This window comes from Prenolepis imparis, unplaced genomic scaffold (genome assembly GCF_030444845.1).
Source record: "Prenolepis imparis isolate NDT839.2.m4 unplaced genomic scaffold, iyPreImpa1.0 SCAF_1, whole genome shotgun sequence".
NCBI lineage: Eukaryota > Metazoa > Arthropoda > Insecta > Hymenoptera > Formicidae > Prenolepis > Prenolepis imparis.
The window spans coordinates 6,122,743-6,143,613 of record NW_028141159.1 but is presented as its reverse complement, the minus strand read 5'-3'; the positions used below and the strand labels follow the sequence as shown (position 1 = coordinate 6,143,613).

The window sequence follows — 20,871 nt, the reverse complement described above, 5'->3', positions numbered from 1 at the left end:
GTGGGATCGCAAAGGTATTATTTTTAAATATTCTTGAATAAATTATAATAGAAAATGTAGAGATAATTGTTGCATATTTAATGTTACATTTATAGAACAAGACATTAGCAATTTTAATCATAAAAGAAAATTTACATCTTTAAAATTGGCATGTGTGTCTCTCTTTCTTTCTTGAGTATTGAATAAATTACATATATTTTATCTACTATGACAAAGTAACTAACTTATACACTTAATCTTATTGTTAGGCATATTTTCTTATATCTAATACAGTTTTCAATTTTAATCACACAATTATTCAAATAATCAATTATTCAATACATGTCAAATTGCATTTTACATTTAATGCTTTCTTCTGTTATGTTTTTTCTTAATATAATTTTAAACTACTATAAAATTAAACACTATAAAATTTTATATTTCTTAAAGTACATATAACAATGTATACAATTACTCTCTCTCTTATCTAATTAATTTTAAGTATCATAAACGTTATCACACAGATATTATAATTATAAGATTTTAATGTGATCAATGATCTGTAATGAAAAATTGAGCAATGAGATTGATAATTCCAATAATAGGTATACTTAAGTGGATTAATAGAGAACACATAGTTAACTTTTCCTCTTTCTTTAAAATCGACAAATGCAATAAACTCGGTAAAGTGAAAACGTAGATGAATCCACTTATAGCACCGGTATATCTAACGATAGTTCCGACATAAGGCATAAAAGTCGCGAACAAAATACATATAAAAATCAGTATAAGATTAATGACGAGCACTAAACTCCTACTAGATACTCTTTTGCATATCGATGAGAGCAATTGTACACGCAGCATAAATGCTAGTAAAGGATAGACAGTCACTAATTGAAAAAGTAGTAATATACGTGCACCTATTGTAAAACCATCCCATTTTTGAAAATTATTCAATAGATTCTGTAAAATAAAGAATAAAATTCAGTTTATATATAGAGAACACGTCAACACAACTTTTGTATTATATTAAATATTATTGTTTTTTTTATAATATTTTATAATATTGTTTTTTTATAATTTTTATAATATACTTACATCTTCTATGCATGATTTTGGCAGAGGAAAGCATATGAAAAATGCTACTCCAACAATGATGTAAGTCAATGTGACCAGGATATATGCTATAGTTAAATCTCTTCCCTAAAAATAAAACCATTTCTATCTGATATGCACAGATGTTCAACAAGAGAATTTGAAGAATTTGAACTTACATTATGTTTTTGATTACGATTATTTTTCATTACGCTGATTATAATATTATGGATAAAAAACGACATTGCCAGCAATCCAGTGAGGGCTGGAAATGTGCTTTTTATTTCCCAACTTGTTGTCCATTCGATTTGGTCCATATTAATACCCCATAATGACGATTTTATCACAATGAAGATAACCAAATATATAATTGATATCGTTCCTGTGAAGATTTACAATTTTATAATAATATTGGAGATTTTAATCCACAACAAATTAGAATTATATTTGTAACATGTAACTTATTAGTATATTAAATGAAGATATTCAGATATATTAAAGATATAAAAGTGTGATTAATATCACAATATACTCACCGAGGGAATTAAATTTTGTAAAAAATGTCGTACTATTAAAGTTCAGTAATGGAAATATCAATAAAGCTAAAAACACAGGAACTGTGTTGCGCAAGTCCCATGCTGGTCCCAATGCATCAAATGTCTTTTCGTACATTATAATAGTGTCGTTATCATGGATTTCTTTCTTCGGACATAGAACTATAATAATTAAAGCAATAATCAATCAGTAATATGTAAAAACATTTGTTATTCTCGAATGATAAATCAAACTTTTTACTTATATTTTACATTTACCTTCTATATGTGAAATGTTTTCAGGTACAGAATGTGTCGGCCAACCAGCTACACTATCTGCAAAACGGACATATTTATTACAGGACGATTCGAAGGACCTTCATAAGGATTTGCATTCTCTCGTGCGGATGTTTAAAACAAGAGGATCCTCACCATGAATAAAATTCACGCTGTTGTACAAGAAATTAGCCATCAATACCCAATAAGCTATAGTTGCGCCCAACAGCACAGCAATACTAAAGATTTTGGCGATATATTCCGCCCATTTGCCGAGATATATTCGACTCAATTCTTGGACTTCTATATTTTCTCCTCCACCTTCGAAAATACGATTAATTCGTAACATTACATCGGTAAGTTATAATTTGTTGTTTTGTAGAGAAAGATTATCTCTCTTACCATGATACGCGTGTGCAACTATGAGGCGATAAGCCGTGTATAGACATAAACCGCTCATCAGCAGATTAAGTATAATCCCAGGAAATAATCCGGCCATCGTGATTCCCCATGGCATAGTCAATAATGACGATCCTAATATCGTATTCCATACTGAAAATCTAAGAGAGAAAAAACAAAAATTAATATCTAAATTGTTATAATATTGTCACCATGCTGAATATTATTATATATATTATTACATACAATATTACGCGTCATTGTATAGAGTTAAATTCGTGTTTTTGAATAAATTTATTTCATCGTAATTTTAATTTATTAACGATGAAAGAAGATATGTTTAATTATCGCGAATATTACAGAAGAAAAAGATCTCGCAAATTCTCGTTATAGAATCTCGTTTTATGATGATTGAGACATCGCTTATCAGTTATTTCCTTCTTAATATATATAATATACATATTACGTTATTTTCGCGTATACGCAAACATTTCTCTCGATAATTGATTATACTTTGTACTCGAACGTTCGAGCTCGTAAAGATATTCCCTATCTCCATTTCTTCGAAAGATCCACGTTGCGCATTAGAATGTGCATTATCATCGTATCTCTATATTTTGGGAGTATTATCTTATTTATAATACACGAATTCCATGACGAATCATATACAGCAAAAGTCTCATCGCGAATATATGGACCAAGGACAGCGGTATATCTTTATATTGATTGAACTTAATTCATCATCTTGTGACCAGAGCAATTTCGCGAATGCGGCTTTTTTACGACCGAGATAATCACCTATTTTCAGAATATTTGCCAAAATGAACTTTGAGATGAACGGACAACATCCGATTTCATAAACGTCACGTATATGTATATCTCTTTCCTTCGTTCTAATTTCATATATTTATTCCATATACGAGTGAATGACAATCTCGCTCGTTTAAAAATAGATATTTATTTATTTTATGTATTATATAAAAACATCACGAGTAATAATATGAATAATTTCTATTTTATATCTTTGCGCACTGTATTAAAAATAATTTTAATCTTTATTTTTTTGGAACAGAATATAAAAAAATAATTTTTTTAGAATTTATTACAAAATCTGTGATATATTTTAAAATGGAAAAAAATCCAGTCCAATTTTTTGATAAGGTTTCATCTTATTTATGCGCTGTGTATAAAATAATTTTAATATTTATTTTTATAGAATGGAATAAAAAATATTCTTTTTAACAATTTATTACAAAATCCGTGGCGTATTTTAAAATTAAGAAAAATCCAGTCCAATTTTTCGATAAGATTTAATTTTTGTGCTGTATCAAATAATTTTAATCTTTATTTTTTTGGAATAGAATATAAAAAAATAATTTTGTTTAGAATTTGTTATCAGATCCGTGGTATATTTAAAGAAAAATCCAGTCCAATTTTTTGATAAGGTTTCATCTTATTTGTGCTGTATTAAATAATTTTAATATTTATTTTTATAGAATTTTTTTGGAATAAAAAATATTCTTTTTAACAATTTATTACAAAATCTACGGTATATATTTTATAAAATTAAGAAAAATCTAGTCCAATTTTTTCGATAAGGTTTCATCTTTCTTCTCATCATCATCACCCCAACAAACAAAGATCATTTCGGAAATGTTTCTCTCTCTCTCTCTCTCTCTCGAAATTGTGGCGCTCTCGTTGCGCCTGCACAATGTGCCCGGCGAAACGGGAAACGGGAGCTCGGCGCGGCGGGTCGTTGGCTAAGGGCATTCACCTACGGCGGGACGGTCGTCGGTTGCCCGGGCAACAGACAGAGCGGTAACCCCTTTGGGCGTTCTGTCGCGCCGCGCTGTAGACTGTAGTGTAGACGTTCCGGGACGTCGCGCGGTGCGAGGCGCGCATCGCGCTCAGAGAAGAGAGGCACCTTTCGTTCCCGCGTCTTGAAAACGAGCGCCGCGTTTCGTCCCCCCCTCCCCCACCTTCTCGATCGAAACGAAGTGTGTCCCCGGAAATCCCGCGCGATGCGTGAACGGACGGATGTGGAGAAAAGGATCGAGAACGACGTCTCCGACGCTCGTTTTCCGGACGCGGGGACGAAAGAGACGAGCGAGTGAGAGAGATCATCTGTTCGAGCCTTCCGCGAGAGGTCTTTGGAATTCGATACCGGAGGAAGGATGCGTGACGCGAGATAGGAGATTTCGCAAGCCAAGGGAACGATGTTAACGTCGTGTAAATGGTGAGTCAGGTTCTCTCTGGATGATTCTCTGAAAATTGTCGCGAATATGTCGAGTAGCAACTGTCAGAAAAACCATTATCGTTCATTCGGCGTCCAACGTGTCCACGTATTTAGGTTATATCAGTCACATGTAGCGGTTATATGTACATACACGTATATATGTATGTATGTATATGTTAGATGTCGTTATATCATTTCTCTCTTTCGTATATGTGCATTATCTCGTATTCTGATTGATTCGATGTGAGATGTTTAATTTTATGAAGGCTCATAAATTTGTTTATGGATTATGTTAACAGATTACTGCTTTTACGCGAAATAAAAAATGATTACGACCATGGGCGTCCGCAGAATTTTTTTCAGGGGGGGCATATCACTTGATGATTAATTGGAGGGGGGGGGGGTTGCTGTAATATTTTTACATCTTTTAGTATTAAAGCTTTCTCACCGCGACAAGGTAGATGTAAATTGAGAAAGTTTTTTTTAAATATTTTTAAAAATTTTTGTATTTGTTTATATTTAAATTTAATTTTTTTAATTAAAACATTTTTTTTCCATTATAAATATATTATAGATGTATTTAAATATATATATATATATATATATATATATATATATATATTCTATTCCAAATATATGTATATTCAATTTAAAAAAATAAAGATTAAAATTATTTGACATCTTTTTTTTTATTTTTAAATATATATATATACATATATATATATATATATATATTCTATTCCAAATATATGTATATTCAATTTTAAAAAAATAAAGATTAAAATTATTTGATACAGCACGAAGATGAAACCTTATCAAAAAATTAAACTGGATTTTTCTTAATTTTAAAATATATATCTCGGATCTTGTAATAGATTCTAAAAAAAATTATTTTTATATATTCTATTCCAAAAAAATAAAGGTAAAAATTATTTAATACAGAACAAAGCCAGATGAAACCTTATCAAAAAATTAGACCGGATTGTTCTTAATTTTAAAATATATTATGGACTGTAATAAATTCTAAAAGAAATAATTTTTTTATATTCTATTCCAAAAAAATAAAGATTAAAATTATTTGACACATCTTTTTTTTTACTTTTAAATATATATATATATATATATATATATATATATATTCTATTCCAAATATATGTATATTCAATTAAAAAAAAATAAAGATTATTTGATACAGCACGAATCTTATCAAAAAATTAGACTGGATTTTTCTTAATTTTAAAATATATATCTCGGATCTTGTAATAGATTCTAAAAAAAATTATTTTTATATATTCTATTCCAAAAAAATAAAGGTAAAAATTATTTGATACAGAACAAAGCAAGATGAAACCTTATCAAAAAATTAGACTGGATTTGTCTTAATTTTAAAATATATTATGGACTGTAATAAATTCTAAAAAAAATAATTTTTTTATATTCTATTCCAAAAAAATAAAGATTAAAATTATTTGATATAGACGAAACCTTATCGAAAAATTGGACTAGATATTTCTTAATTTAAAAATATATCACGGATCTTGTAATAAATTTTAAAACAAATATTTTTTTATATTCTATTTAAAAAAAATAAAGATTAAAATTATTTGATACAGCGCAAAGATGAAATCTTATTAAAAAGTTGGACTGCATTTTTCTTTATTTTAAAATATACCACGGATTTTGTAATAAATTGTTAAAAAGAATATTTTTTATTCCATTCTATAAAAATAAATATTAAAATTATTTAATACACAGCGCATAAATAAGATGAAACCTTATCAAAAAATTGGACTGGATTTTTTTTCATTTTAAAATATATCACAGATTTTGTAATAAATTCTAAAAAAATTATTTTTTTATATTCTATTCCAAAAAAATTAAGATTAAAATTATTTGATACAGCACAAAAATTAAATCTTATCGAAAAATTGGACTGGATTTTTCTTAATTTTAAAATATGCCACGGATTTGTAATAAATTGTTAAAAAGAATATTTTTTATTCCATTCTATAAAAATAAATATTAAAATTATTTAATACACAGCATAAATAAGATAAAACCTTATCAAAAAATTGGACTGAATTTTTCTTAATTTTAAAATATATCACGGATCTAGTAATAAATTTAAAAAAAGTTATTTTTTTATATTCTATTTAAAAAAAAATAAAGATTGAAATTATTTGATATAGTGTGCAAAAGATATAAAATCAAATTATTCGTATTATTGTGCTATATATGTATATAGATATAGCACTTTCCGTGACACAAAGGGCCATTTCGGAAATAAAGTTGTTATTTTTGAAATCTATATGTTGTTTTCCAGGACAGATATAATTAGTTATCAATTAATTGTCGTTTTATGCAACTATTCTTATCTTAACGGCGCTCTCTCCTTTTAAAACACAAGATTACTTGAACGCGATAATGTTTGAAATATAGCACTGTCATACACAATTTCGCCCCCTTATGTACGATATCAGTGGCGATGAAGAAGAAATCAATTTCCAAGATGCGCTGATGCAAGTTACGGGCCCATTGCCATCAGCCATCTATGGGAGATAAACGAGTGCGTCATACACGTAAAAAAGCAAAAAAGAAACCCGCGATATACACGCTGTGTATCGCAAAATATATAAGTTAAGTAGAAATACGATAAACAATATGAGATAAACATTTATAATTTACCATTGATAATACTTCGTATCGATCTCTATTTCTATTTTTTTCTATTTCTTTTCCTTCTTCGAGTGTATATATTGGAAAATCAGATGATTCTATGACGAGAAGAAAATGATCTTTAAATCGTTCGACATAGGGGAAGAGTCATTCCATTTTACATAAAAGATTTAAGAATTGATAAATGTTAAAATATTTATTATGGAGGTTTATTTGTATTATAAGCTCTCGAAAATTACGAATTAAATATTAATGCAGGAATATATTAAAACGGGTGTTTTGCTAATAAAAAATAATGGTATAATTAAAAAGTACATCCCCTATTAAGTAATTGACGCATTTCGAAATACTTATTTACGCAGATGCTAGATAAATCGTGTAATCTCTCCCCTAATATATTGGATTTGAAACTTCGGAACTTGTGTAACGAAAGCATGTATCTATCGCTCGGTGATTTAATTGATTTTAAGAAAACCGTCTATTATCGCACATAGTGCAATCGTCGTTGCATAAATAGTGACGCCAGTCTAGAAATATCTTCCTACGCGTCAATCAAAGACATTCTGTATATCTCAAAATATACTCACATGGTGACCAATGAACTTTGCTTCGAGTTGAGATCCTTGCAGGAGGATCCGTGCACCATGTCGGGTTGAAATTGCAGCGATCCAGGTGTAAAGTCTATCCCGTACGATTTTTTCGGGTCTACATTTTCGTTCGTTAATATCTGCACAGAGAGAATTTTCTCTTAGAATTTACCCTGAAAATCTTGGTAATCGTGAGACAATATGATATGGAAAGAATTTTGAGAATTTCTCTGATTAATATCACAATTTTTTTGATGATAAAGCTCATAAATATAATTCTAAACAAAATAGCTATTATATATTGTGGTGTCAGTACTAATAAAAATAAATTAATGAATTTAACGTTTCAAAAGAATTAACAGTTATTTGATGACCAGTTTGACTTGGAGTCAAATCAATTAGTGATTCTTAAGAATATTAATATTTTTTTCGCGATTCATCTTGAAATGAAATAAATTTCTCTTTAATAATAAAAAGTGATATAAGATATTTCTCTTTCTTGCACACAGAGAGAATTTTCTCTTAGAATTTACCCTGAAAATCTTGGTAATCGTGAGACAATATGGTATGGAAAGAATTTTGAGAATTTCTCTGATTAATATTTATCACAATAAAATATAAAATGTGTTTGATTAATTTTACTATGCAGTTTAGTAAAATTAATCAAACATGTTTTATATTTTATTGTAATAGATATTATTTTTATTGTGATAAATATTAATAAGAGAAATTCTCATAAAATTCTTTCCATACCATATAATCCCACGATTACCATAATTTTCAGGATAAATTCTAAGAGAAAATTCTCTTTGTGCATGCATGCAAAAAAAAATATCGATGCTGCATTCTTGCAATCGCGCGCTCTCTTATCAATATTTTGCTATTTTATATTTTTTTTTTACAAATATATCGTTATTTCATTTTTTCGTATATACTGTCATTTTTTTTCTTTTTTACCAGGTCGATGTTGCGCGCCTCGTAACTCTTCTCGTGGACGAGATTCACGATGCAAGGCGAATGCGCCGCTGCCGAAAGGTACAACTCGTTATTTTGCGTTCGAGGAGGCGGCCTTTTTGCTACAGCTGTTAGGGTTGTGCTATAACTGGCGGCTTCGATGCTCCCGTATCTAGGCAAGACAACGAAGATGCGTCAACACAAGTCACCCGTATGTATCTCCTATAAATATAATATAAATATAAATATAATAATATAAATATAATATTTATGTCTCTAAAAAAGAGAGAGAGAAAAAAAAAGAGAAAGAGGAGAGGAGAGATATACCGTACTTTAAGGAACTGCCGGCCGGGCTCAGATCTAAGTCGCTCGTTTCCAAATCGTCGGATATCGTCGACAGCTCTAGACTCGTGCGAGATTCCGAAGAGAGGAACGGCGTGCTTTCAGATCCACTGTCTCGTGGCGAAATGTCGCTGCCACCTCGGTAAATACGAGATTTATACATAATATATACCTGACGATCAAAGTCTCTGTAATGAAAGAGAGTTTAAAACCTACATATTTTTACGTGAATGCAGTTTCTTCTTTGTTTTCGGAGCAACTTGTAAAATAAAGACACTTACTGCACTTATGCAATTAAATGATGCGCGTCGTTTCATGTCGTGTTAATATAATTATACGAGATCCGTAATTTTCGTATTACATGTTGTCATTTTTTTAAAAATAAAAATATCAAATATACCGTTATATATCGTTCTATATAAGGTGCGAGCGGATAGATAGCGGATTCAATAACTGTTGCTTCTCATAGCACATGTACAATTTTATCGAAACGATAAATGTGTCTTTCTTTTTTTTCTTAATCCAAATTACAAGCCGATGATTAAAAGGGATCAAAAAACCACGCGAAAAAAATTATCGTAATTTTAGGAGGAACGATATCGGTGAACGATATCCCGCGATTGTGTGTGAGTCGTAAACGTAAATTGAAAAATTTTCAACTCACTCTATCTATCTATATATCTCTCTCTTTCTCTCTTTTCCTAATATACAATCAATCCGACTGATTTCTTCCTGTCTCGGCGGTGGAATAAATGACCGACGATATCGTCGGGCTTAAAACTACCGCCGATAACCGGCTTATTGTCGTTTCTACGCGGCTGACTGCGCGGTCGATTGGAAAACTGGGTTTTGGAGCTAGTTGATCTCTGTTTTATAAACTCGCGAACTTTATATCAGCCATCCTTGACTTAACTCATTCTCCCTCCATCCGTTTTTCAACTGCCGCCAGCGCACGCGCCAGTGTCGCTAAAAACGGCGGTAATCGACGTCGTTCGGTGTCGATCACAAAGTGATGGCAATTTTTGCCATGATGATCTTCGCTTCCTTCCCTCTTTCGCTATCGTTGCCCTCTTAATAGCCGAATGAGAGGTTCGCGTAAAGATAATATATAGTCGTTATGAGCACGATTGTCGTAAGATCGCACGATTCTCTCTCTTATCGTTCCGCGACAAACTTGGATCTGACCGTCTAATCATGGCTTTAATCCCTCGGAAAAGAAAATTGTATCGATGCACAATAGCCCTTTTGAAATTAAAAAAAATCTGTTGCAGGTAGAGAATTGTACAAATAGAATAGTCTATAATTAATCCGAATTATCAACGCAAGTCGACCTGAATGTTCACTTATTCCTTTCTTACGCGACTTATTCCCAGACAGTATCATGTCCAAAATTGGGACATCTTTGAGAAGTCTTTAAGACATCTTATGATATGATATCTAAAAGATATCTTATAAACGTCTTATGTCCCGATTTTGGACATGTTTCGATTTTGGTGCTGTCTGCACTGAGAGAATTTTCTCTTAGAATTTACCTTGAAAATCATGGTAATCGTGGGACAATATGATATGGAAAGAATTTTATGAGAATTTCTCTGATTAATATTTATCACAATAAAAATAATAATATCTATCACAATAAAATATAAAACATGTTTGATTAAATTTACTAAACTGCATGGTAAAATTTACTAACTATATAGTAAAATTAATTAAACATATTTTATACTTTATTGTAATAGATATTATTATTTTTATTGTGATAAATATTAAAGAAATTCTCATAAAATTCTTTGCATATCATATTGTCCCACGATTACCATGATTTTCAGGGTAAATTCTAAGAGAAAATTCTTTCTGTGTGGGATTATGTTATATAATTTGGAAATAATTTTATTTTTAAATAGTTTCGAGTGATGTGATATTTAGAACACAACAATACGAACCGTTGAGCACATGTTATAAAGTACACTTCTCGTAGCGTTGGCGATACTCATTACAATGTTTACTGAAATCCTCCTCAACCGCACAAAGACGATTAACCGAATGAAACTTGGGGTCTTTTCACGTAGTATACATGTACAAGTTCTTCTGGAATAGTCGGCAATTCTATATACACCAGTTCTTCAATGAGTCATTATAAACAAATAATAAATACTTGATTAATGCGGAGATTTTGTTTCTGAAAACAAGATTCACTTAAATACTACGAGAAATAATTAAATACTATATATCTAACGAGTCATTGTCAGGAAAACGAGTCGAAATTGTCTTTCTATATCGTTATCTTTGTATTTCCTTATTTTCAGTCATTTGGTAATCATGTTTTCTTATCGCGAACCGTCTAATATTCCGGAATTTCTCGGAAAGCAAGTGTTTACTAAAGAAATTTTTATTAGTGACAATTAACAAGTATATTATATACATTAAACAGCATTCGCAAAGTACACAGAGAGAATTTGCCCTGAAAATCATGGTAATCGTGGGATAATATGATATGCAAAGAATTTTATGAGAATTTCTCTGATTAATATTTATCACAATAAAAATAATAATATAAACTACATAGTAAACTACATAACTAAATTACATAATAAAATTTTATATTTTATTGTAATAGATATTATTATTTTTTATTGTGATAAATATTAATCAGAGAAATTCTCACAAAATACTTTCCATATCATATTGTCCCACGATTACCATGATTTTCATGGTAAATTCTAAGAGAAAATTCTCTGTGTAGGAGTTTTTTTTTTCGAGTGCTATTTTTTACAGCAGTTAATAACTGTGCTGTTTTCTTTTTATTATTTCCACTTAAAACATCGAACTCGCGACCCTATTCATTTATCTCTCAACGATGTGTTATGTATATATATGATACTTGAGAGAAACTCCGTATTTGCTATCTTAATTTAAAGCAATATACGATCCATGACGTCAAACTGGATTAAGCACGCAATTTCTATTATGTTCGATGTCTAGTTTAGTTCTAAATTGCGAGCTGTCATATTAATGTAATTGTTCTTTTTTTTTACGTTTATTGTTTGTCTCGAAAGCGCGAATTCTGAGCGATTATACATATATTCATGATATATTTACAAGTTGGAAAAATCGCGACATACATCTCTCTATTTCTCTATCTCTTCTCTATCTTTAGTTCTCTCTCTTCCGTGTCATTAATCTATATGCATTATTTATAAATTCCGTGTACGCAACACGTGATTACGAATGATGTTTATTCATAATCGTTCTTTTCTTATTTATTCGTTTGATGACTGGAAAGTGTTAACATTATTTTGTGGAAATTGCACTACTACGATCGAAAATGATCAAATTGGAACTGTAGAAATCAACGATAAGGCAGACTGAAATATGTACTATTTTTTGTTTCTGAAATACAAATATTTTGATACTATATATATCATTGATCGTATTGATACTACACATATCATCAATGATCACAGATATCTTCTCTTAATATTTATATACTTTATATACAGTTCTTGTATCGTTATTAATGTACATATTATTTAATCACAGGATACGTTATTATTTATCCAGCATTTTGGATACAAATACAACAGTTATATAATTATTATAGTAATCTTTACACATTTATATGAAAATATATAAGACAATTTTCAATTTTTTACTTACAAAGTCAAATTAAAAGTCTACTAAATTAAAGTCTATAGTCAAATTTTAGTGTCAAATTGAAAGTCTATTAAATTAAAAGTCTATTAAAAGTCTATTAACATTAAACGGAGCATTCTGATTATACACCCATTTTCTTCGATTGAAACAGCAAACTTGCTTACCTTGCAAATATTTTTCCACAAATCTTTTCAAATAAGCTTATGTCAGCTTCCGACATTAAAGATATGAAGCTTTAAACGCGGTTGTTCAAGAATTAGTAAAGACGACTCGCTTATTTATACACACACACACACACACACACACACACACAAGCTAATTAATTGTGCTTATATAATCAGAAATCACACTATAATATCGTCAAGAAAATTTTGTATCTCCCGACAAAACTAACAAAAGTCTTAGATCTTATTTTTATTTTAAATCCTGTATAAGTATATACATATTCTCTTTTTTTTCTCCTTTTTTTTACACGATACACTTGCGCGTACACTTTTTAATTCTTGAAAGAATTGGAAAACAATCGCAAAAAAAAAATATTAGAAAAATTTCCCGATCGAGTTACCTATTCTTTTTTCGTCAATTTCCGTGTATTTCGAGCATGTGCTTGACGCGGCAGATCGCCTGACCTATCTATGCCTATGTCTGTGCCGGATGCCGGGCATGTCGGCCCATGCGAGTGCGAGTCATTCCCCGGCCAAGCGGTGCACGTGCGCGACAGCTGGCGCGCGCGATCTTGCAAGATGGCGGCGACCGGGCGCTCGTGCCCTTGCGTGTCATTGACAGACGGAGTTCAGCCTGCCGGCAGTTATCGGACGGCTATTGCGAGAGTACGAGCTCTCCCTTTTGTCCGCGCGTTCGCCGATTGCGACACGTATTCTTCCTCCTAGCCTCATCCTTTTTTTTGACATCTTTTCTCGTTTCGCAGCGCGCTTGCAGAACATGTCCGCGACGACGACGCCGGTGACGAGTCTGACGGTGAACACCCGGGTGTACGAAGGCCAGAAACCGGGCACTTCGGGTCTGCGTAAGGCCGTCAAGGTCTTTCAGCAGGAACACTACACGGAGAACTTCGTCCAGGCGATACTGCAGGCCCTGGGCGATCAGCTGATCGGCTCCACTCTCGTCGTAGGTGGTGACGGACGGTTTTACGGCAGGGAAGCGGTGGCGAAGATAATCCGGATCGCCGCGGCAAATGGGGTAAGATCGATCGAGCTTTTTGCGGAAACTCCACGAGATGAGGTCTGCGGATGCTATGCACGCGGATTGAACTACGTGCGAGGTAATTTTGGCAATATCGCAAGACTAAAGGGCTATCTACAATGGCTTTAAGCATAGTAAGCGGTATGAAATGGGATTTGCTCATTTCGTTACTCCCGGTCTTTACATCCATTAAAAACAGTATACAATGGCAGTAACAAGGCTGTAGGAATAGAGAATATACAGTTTTTAGTGGATGTAAAGACTGGGAGTAAAGGACAGTCTACAATGGCAGTAAGCAGTATAGAGTAAGCAGTAAGCAGTAAGCAGTATGAAATGGGAATTGCCCATTTCGTTACTCCTGGTCTTTACATCCACTAAAAACAGTATACAATGGCAATAACAAGGCTGTAGGAATAGAGAGTATACTGTTTTTAGTGGATGTAAAGACCGGGAGTAACGAAACGGGCAATTCCCATTTCATACTGCTTACTGCTTACTCTATACTGCTTACTGCCATTGTAGACTGCCCTTAACAAAATGGGCAAAACCCATTTCATACTGCTTACTCTATACTGCTTACTGCCATTGTAGATAGCGCTTAAGAGATTAAGAAATATTGTGATGCGAGCAACTGTCACTGTGAACAATTATAGTAAGCTTGATATTTGATATCAATAAGCATACACGTCCATATATAGCGTGCAATATGTCTTAATTTCATCAGGATTCTGTTAATTTTTATAAAATACATATGTTATTTAATTATTTGACACTGTAGCAATTTTATTCGAAAAAGTAATACAAAGTTAAAGATAATTGTATAAGAGGTTACCTAGAGATACTTATAGAGAGATGTGGAAAGAAATTTTATAGTATAGAGACCAAGTAGATTGTATCATAAAATTATTATATTTTATTTTAGGTAGGAAAATTGATTGTCGGTCAAAATGGGATTCTCTCAACGCCAGCGGTATCAACTATAATACGAAAGTATAAGACACAAGGTGGGATTGTCCTAACCGCGTCGCACAATCCTGGTGGTCCCGATGCCGACTTTGGTATTAAATTTAATTGCGACAACGGTGGCCCGGCTCCAGACAACGTAACGAATAAGATCTACGAAATCACTAAAACACTTCAGTGTTATAAAATTATTCCTGATATTAGCGTAGATATTGATAAAGTACAGAACACTTCTATCGAGGTGGATGGTAGACCATTTACCATCGATGTAATTGATTCTGTGAATGATTATGTGGAACTTATGAAAGAGATTTTTGACTTTGCAAGTATTAAGAAATTATTGCAAGGCGATGCTGATAAACCAGCGTTTAAAGTTCTCATCAATTCGATGAATGGAGGTTAGGTTATTACATAATTTACATGTTACTTTTGCTTTTGTAGAAAATTCTCTCATATTTTATGAGCATAAATATTGTAATAAATTCTCATTGATTTTTCAGTAACGGGACCGTACGTAAAAAGGATATTTAGTAGCGAATTAGGCGTCGATGATTCAAGTTTAGTAAATATAAAGCCGTTAGAAGATTTCGGTGGTTTACATCCCGATCCAAATTTAACTTACGCCAAAGATTTAGTGAATGCTATAAAAGAAGGACCGTATGAGTTTGGTGCCGCTTTCGATGGAGACGGAGATAGAAATATGGTGAGCAAAATCAATAAAAAGAAATTTTTTTTTAAATTCAAAATTAAACGAATGTTTTAATAAATTTTACTTACGCTTACAGATCTTGGGCAAGAAAGCTTTTTTTGTTACTCCTTCTGATTCTTTAGCAGTATTAGCTGCTAATCTAAAATTAATTCCATATTTCCAAAAGACTGGCATTAAAGGATATGCTAGATCTATGCCAACCGCTGCAGCTGTCGATAGAGTTGCTACTAAAAATGGAGCAAAATTCTTCGAAGTTCCTACTGGATGGAAATATTTCGGTATAATTCTTACTTTCCATTAAAAAAAAAAAATCTACAAGTTACATCTTTTACATACAATCTCTTTAAACTTTAGGAAATTTGATGGATGCCGGGGATCTGTCATTGTGTGGAGAAGAGAGCTTTGGTACAGGTTCCGATCATATTCGTGAGAAAGATGGAGTATGGGCATGTCTGGCATGGCTCAATGTCATCGCAGGACTTGGGAAATCCGTAGAGAATATTTTATTAGATCACTGGAAAGTTTATGGAAGAAATTTCTTTACTAGGTACATATTAATGATCTCTTCTTTACTATATCTCCAAAAATATTAATATTCCTCAGTGTATTCCTTCAATGTTCCTCTATTGTTTTTCTAAATGTCTGAATTTATTGTTATTTTATTATAATTTTATTATTTTATTATTTATTATTAATTTATATTTTACTATTTTATTTATTATTATTTATTGATTCTAGATATGATTATGAAAATTGCGACTCTGCGAGCGCGGATAAGATGATGCAGGGCCTTGAAACCCTGATTCAGAAACCAGAATTTATCGGCGGAAAGCTGCAGCGCGAAGGTAAAGAATACATTGTTAAGCTAGCGGACAATTATTCCTACACAGATCCTGTTGATGGTAGCAAAGCTACAAAACAGGTATGTTCTCTACAATTATATTTATTACGATGACTTCATATTTTTAAGCATTATAGTTACATTGTTTTGTATATTAGGGTTTACGGGTATTGTTTGTGGATGGTTCCCGTATTATATTCCGCTTATCCGGAACGGGAAGTTCAGGCGCTACTATCCGTATGTATATCGATAGTTATGAGAATGATCCGGCTACTTTCGAGAAAGACGCACAATTGGTGTTAAAACCTTTAATTGACATAGCATTAGAATTAAGCGAACTTCGTCAATGCACTTGCCGCGACGCACCGACTGTGATTACATAAAAAATATTTTGTTTTCGTTCTTCCATCACGTGAAATTGTTTCATACAAAAATTAATTGTTCAGTGAAATTTACAAAATAAGAAGGTGAGATTTCACATCGGTATAAATTCATTTGGATTTATAGAAGTTCGCTCGATTTTTATTATCGTCAGAATTACAAAGCAATAGCATAAAATAATCGTTGCTGGCGTCAATGAACGAATTTTCCATTTTTATAAATTGTTACCAGCGTTTTACGAGTCCATCCATATAATATATATATATATATACACCGTGCGTATTGGACGAAAACTATTCAATATGCATATCTGTGAGTAGCAACTGAAAGAAATGTTTCAAGATCTATATCTATATAATACTAGATATTTGCTATAGATGTTGTTGTGCTTGAATCTTTACATTTCAAGTCAATCGCGAGAAAATGCAACTTAAACTTATTTAGATCTTACTTAAATATTTATGTGCGCAAGAGGAACATTGACATTGTTCTTCGAGCGTCAAGAGATGACTTTATAATCGTCTCGGATTCTTCAGTAGGAATTTGATTAACGTAACTTATACGTATTGCTCATATATTAACATGAGTTAATGACCATTAATTGTCCTTTTATTGTATATTATAAACTAGGTATGTCTAGTATATGTAGATATTCTACATGTGCTAGAAAACTTCTTCAGAAATGCTTTGTGACAATATTATGTTACAAAATGAAATTGTTGTAATAACCTATCTACTTGTTGCCACAACATATTGATCAAAAATACAATTTGTTGTATCAGATACATATACATAAAAAATGCATTGACATTCTCTGGAAGAATTTTATTGAGCGAAAAAAAATTCTGTACCCATTAAAAATCATGTCGATTGTACGTAATCTGGTCGTAATGTGTGCACATCTCTCTTTATTAATAGCTGACATTAAAGCCACGAAAAACTTTTGATACATTTACATCTCGCAATCGTAATTATATGTTACAATAATGAATATCACCACGTGCATTTCGGTATGTAAAAAATATAATTTGTAAAAATCACGATTGAATGAACAAAATGGATACATTGTCAATCTTCCAAAGCTTATGTCTATCACGCGATTCACATCTGATATTCTTGCTATATAATTTGCATTCATTTTCATCCATGATTTTACGGTGAAAATACTATCTAATGTTTGTGATACTTTAAATCGTTAATTTAATATGCAATATCATTGAATTTTTAATACAATTGGATTAATATATAATATGTGGAAATAATTTTTTACTTGTCTCTAATTTTATTAACTCTCCACAGTGTATAGAGAATGTAAAGACTAATGTTTTACATCAGATAGCATAATATTGGAGGATTAACAAAAACGTAAATTCAATATCGTCTTTAAGGACCAGTCTTTCCAGCATTAACACTGATCTTATTACTCTATCTGTATTATAGCCAGTGTTACGATTTAGGCAGAGACATATGATAGAGATTTATTTTTCAAATAAATATGTCATCTCCAAAAATGGAATGATTGGTTCTGGGAGTTGAGAATATAGCGTAATAAATAATAATAAGCAGCTTTAATTTTATTATATATGCTTCTTAAAATAAATATTTTATTGAGTTATAAATTAAGTGATCTTTTATAAACAAAGGAAAAAAAATGTGTCACTGCAATCCATAATGGGTGATAACATTATTTTGAAATTTTTATGATATGATACAAAATCTTTTCGATGTCAGATATTATGCGAAAATTATACATTTGTGTTTAAAGCTGTTATAGATTTATTTATATTGATAAATTTATATTTAAATTGGAGTGGAGGGGAAAGTATAAGAGAATCTTTTTACACTCTTCTTCTTGTACAGTAGCATATGTAAAACTGCGCCTATGTAAAAATTTATACTATTTATTGCAACACAAAGCATAATATGGAAAGCATATTAAAATTAAAACATTAAAGTTTTTGTAGATAGTAGCGTACAACTGTAAGAATCTTTCTTTTCCATTAAGGCAGTCATCCATTTGTCTTTCTTTAAATTTTCACATTAATATTTTCACATGGCTATTTTATTGTGTGATTCACAATTCATCTTCACCGCTATAGATTATCACAGGTTTCTTCCAAATTTTTTTCTATTCTCTTTTCTCTTTGCCATAATCGCATCGTGCAATCTTTCTATGAAGATACATACTTTGTTGCTTTAGCTTCTTCTGAAATTATGTACAGCTTGATTCTAACATTCGAATGTCGAAAGAAGCATGGATACTTAAGTTGGTGAGTTCTCCAAAACCTGAGAAATAGTCAGAAGAATCATCACAATTTCTCAGAATTTGGGTGATCAGATATAGCGATGTAGGTTGCAAATTTGTAATTAGCGCGATACTCAGCGTCTTGTATAATCTCCAAAGTGTAAATAGAGATCTCTCTATATGAAATGAAACAATCATCATGGAAATTGTTCGCACGTTATTAAGTTTATTTCTTAGAACCGTGTCTACAGACAACATAATTCACTGAGTATCTCGTTAAGATTAATCGATAGAATAGAATACGTCTACGAACTTGTGTATAAAGAACAGTAGGATGCCAAGAGAAAATATAAATTTTTTTTAAAAGGGAGCGAAATCGCCGAGAGAAAAAGTTGATGCGAAATTCTAAATGTAATAACAATATATCCACGTAAGAAGAAATGAACAATAGATAGTAAAATATGAAACACGTTTCGCGATAGGTACGAGAGATACATATTGTTATTGTATTTCTCGCGAGTTTAGTGAATGTTTCGGCTTATCTTATATAATTATTAATAGTCGCGCAAAATGTATTATATTACTAGTTTTTTTTTTTTTTTCATATTTCTGTTCACTTCGTCTTTGCTTCTTTCTTTTGTACGATATTTCACTAACTGGGCTATCTGAAAAATCACGTTTATTGCGGATCACCTCTAAACAAAAACGCGTAATCATGATTCATGTTTCATTTTGAACAAATTGGTCAACATTTCACGAGGTGTGTGTGCGGCGAACATACGCTGCGAAAAATATATATATACATATATATTTACATAAAAGAATATATATATGTATATATAAAATCTGGAGAGAAAAAAGAAAGATAAGGAAACTATATAATGTAAATTGAATTTTTCGTTTTTTCTCAAATAAATGCAGCGTGTTACGGAGAGATTTCGCAAGGCATTTATGTAAATAGTTGATGACAGTGGAGGAGGAGAAGAAGGAGAAGGAGATACTTAGGGACCTGAGCCGACACACGCCCCCGTTTGATCTGTTAATTACGTCCTAGAGAAGTGGATATACTCTGTGAACTCTCTGTAGAACGTAATGAAGATTATTTAACGCGGCGGCGATGTCATAGAGACCAGCACAGAGACTGCCGATTACTATAAAGATATTAACATGTAACATTTGTATCATAATATCATAATAAATACTAATTATATCATTATAAGTATACGAATGAGTGGCTGCTCGAAATGCACGTGGTATGATTCATTGTGCTGAACGTCATCATTCTTTCTTTGTCACTGCGTTTTTTTAATAATGTATGTATAATAATCTTTATAGACGAAATCGTTTTCATATAAATTCGAGATCCTGTCTCTTGTTTATCAATTCCTCGAATCTTTATAATTGTCAGCGAGTTGTATAAAAATATATTCTACTTGCCCTCTTGCGTCATGTCTTGTGTCAAATGCGTGGCTTTATTCGTGTCGTAAGCGAGAGAGTCAGAGATCATGTTGCGTTTGTGCTAAATTCAAAACAAGATTCTTTGTAATTACAATTATGTAAACATGCGTTCTTTGTGTGCATACGTTTAAATGATTACGTACAATCTGAAAAGTGACGATCACTCTAATCTGACTTTTAATAATAAACTTTACCTCATTACAATGAATCCATCATGGTTATTCTATATAGAAATCCCATCAGGGAGAGATGTAGAAATGTGTGTACAACGTATGTTCAAATATCAAAACTCAGGTTAATAAATAAAATCATTAACGTAATATAATCTCAAACGTGATTA

At 31.6% G+C, this 20,871-nt stretch overlaps 2 protein-coding genes across 7 annotated transcripts; one reads left to right on the top strand and one right to left on the bottom strand.

The window, feature by feature from the left end:
• Window positions 1–7: 7 nt before the first annotated feature.
• Window positions 8–13,388, bottom strand: LOC145943655 (neutral amino acid transporter 9). 5 transcript variants are annotated; one of them, XM_083051379.1, is made up of 12 exons: window positions 11,021–11,471; window positions 9,742–10,319; window positions 9,068–9,289; window positions 8,739–8,907; window positions 7,782–7,921; window positions 2,286–2,443; window positions 2,040–2,204; window positions 1,887–1,943; window positions 1,611–1,790; window positions 1,254–1,456; window positions 1,078–1,182; window positions 8–942 (listed from the first exon to the last, which is right to left on the bottom strand). In XM_083051379.1, exons 3-12 carry the CDS (start codon window positions 9,238–9,240, stop codon window positions 532–534), a joined length of 1,761 nt encoding a protein of 586 aa, XP_082907505.1. In that variant the 5' UTR covers window positions 9,241–9,289; window positions 9,742–10,319; window positions 11,021–11,471; the 3' UTR covers window positions 8–531. The 5 variants fall into 5 exon arrangements, with proteins under 5 accessions (XP_082907505.1, XP_082907496.1, XP_082907479.1 ...); XM_083051370.1 differs by having other exon boundaries at window positions 9,068–9,265; window positions 9,359–10,319; window positions 11,021–11,470; XM_083051353.1 differs by having other exon boundaries at window positions 9,068–9,265; window positions 11,021–11,467.
• Window positions 8,807–20,856, top strand: Pgm1 (phosphoglucose mutase 1). 2 transcript variants are annotated; one of them, XM_083051340.1, is made up of 8 exons: window positions 8,807–8,946; window positions 13,660–13,931; window positions 14,857–15,295; window positions 15,398–15,600; window positions 15,683–15,884; window positions 15,961–16,153; window positions 16,345–16,528; window positions 16,606–18,791. In XM_083051340.1, the coding sequence occupies exons 2-8, from the start codon at window positions 13,674–13,676 to the stop codon at window positions 16,828–16,830; spliced, it is 1,704 nt and encodes a 567-aa protein (XP_082907466.1). In that variant the 5' UTR covers window positions 8,807–8,946; window positions 13,660–13,673; the 3' UTR covers window positions 16,831–18,791. The 2 variants fall into 2 exon arrangements, with proteins under 2 accessions (XP_082907466.1, XP_082907457.1); XM_083051331.1 differs by lacking the exon at window positions 8,807–8,946 and adding an exon at window positions 13,390–13,561 and having other exon boundaries at window positions 16,606–20,856.
• Window positions 20,857–20,871: the final 15 nt, after the last annotated feature.

Bases quoted from the DNA above. Each gene is read 5' to 3' on its own strand.
- LOC145943655 (XM_083051390.1), bottom strand. From the start codon at position 9,240: ATGTATAAATCTCGTATTTACCGAGGTGGCAGCGACATTTCGCCACGA. The intron at 8,908-9,067 runs GTACGGTATATC...TGTCTTGCCTAG, and splicing joins CCGGCCGGCAGTTCCTTAAA to ATACGGGAGCATCGAAGCCG. The intron at 1,791-1,886 runs GTAAATGTAAAA...TAATTATTATAG, and splicing joins AAACATTTCACATATAGAAG to TTCTATGTCCGAAGAAAGAA.
- Pgm1 (XM_083051331.1), top strand. From the start codon at position 13,405: ATGCGAGTGCGAGTCATTCCCCGGCCAAGCGGTGCACGTGCGCGACAG. The intron at 15,885-15,960 runs GTATAATTCTTA...TTTAAACTTTAG, and splicing joins TACTGGATGGAAATATTTCG to GAAATTTGATGGATGCCGGG. The intron at 16,529-16,605 runs GTATGTTCTCTA...TTTGTATATTAG, and splicing joins GTAGCAAAGCTACAAAACAG to GGTTTACGGGTATTGTTTGT.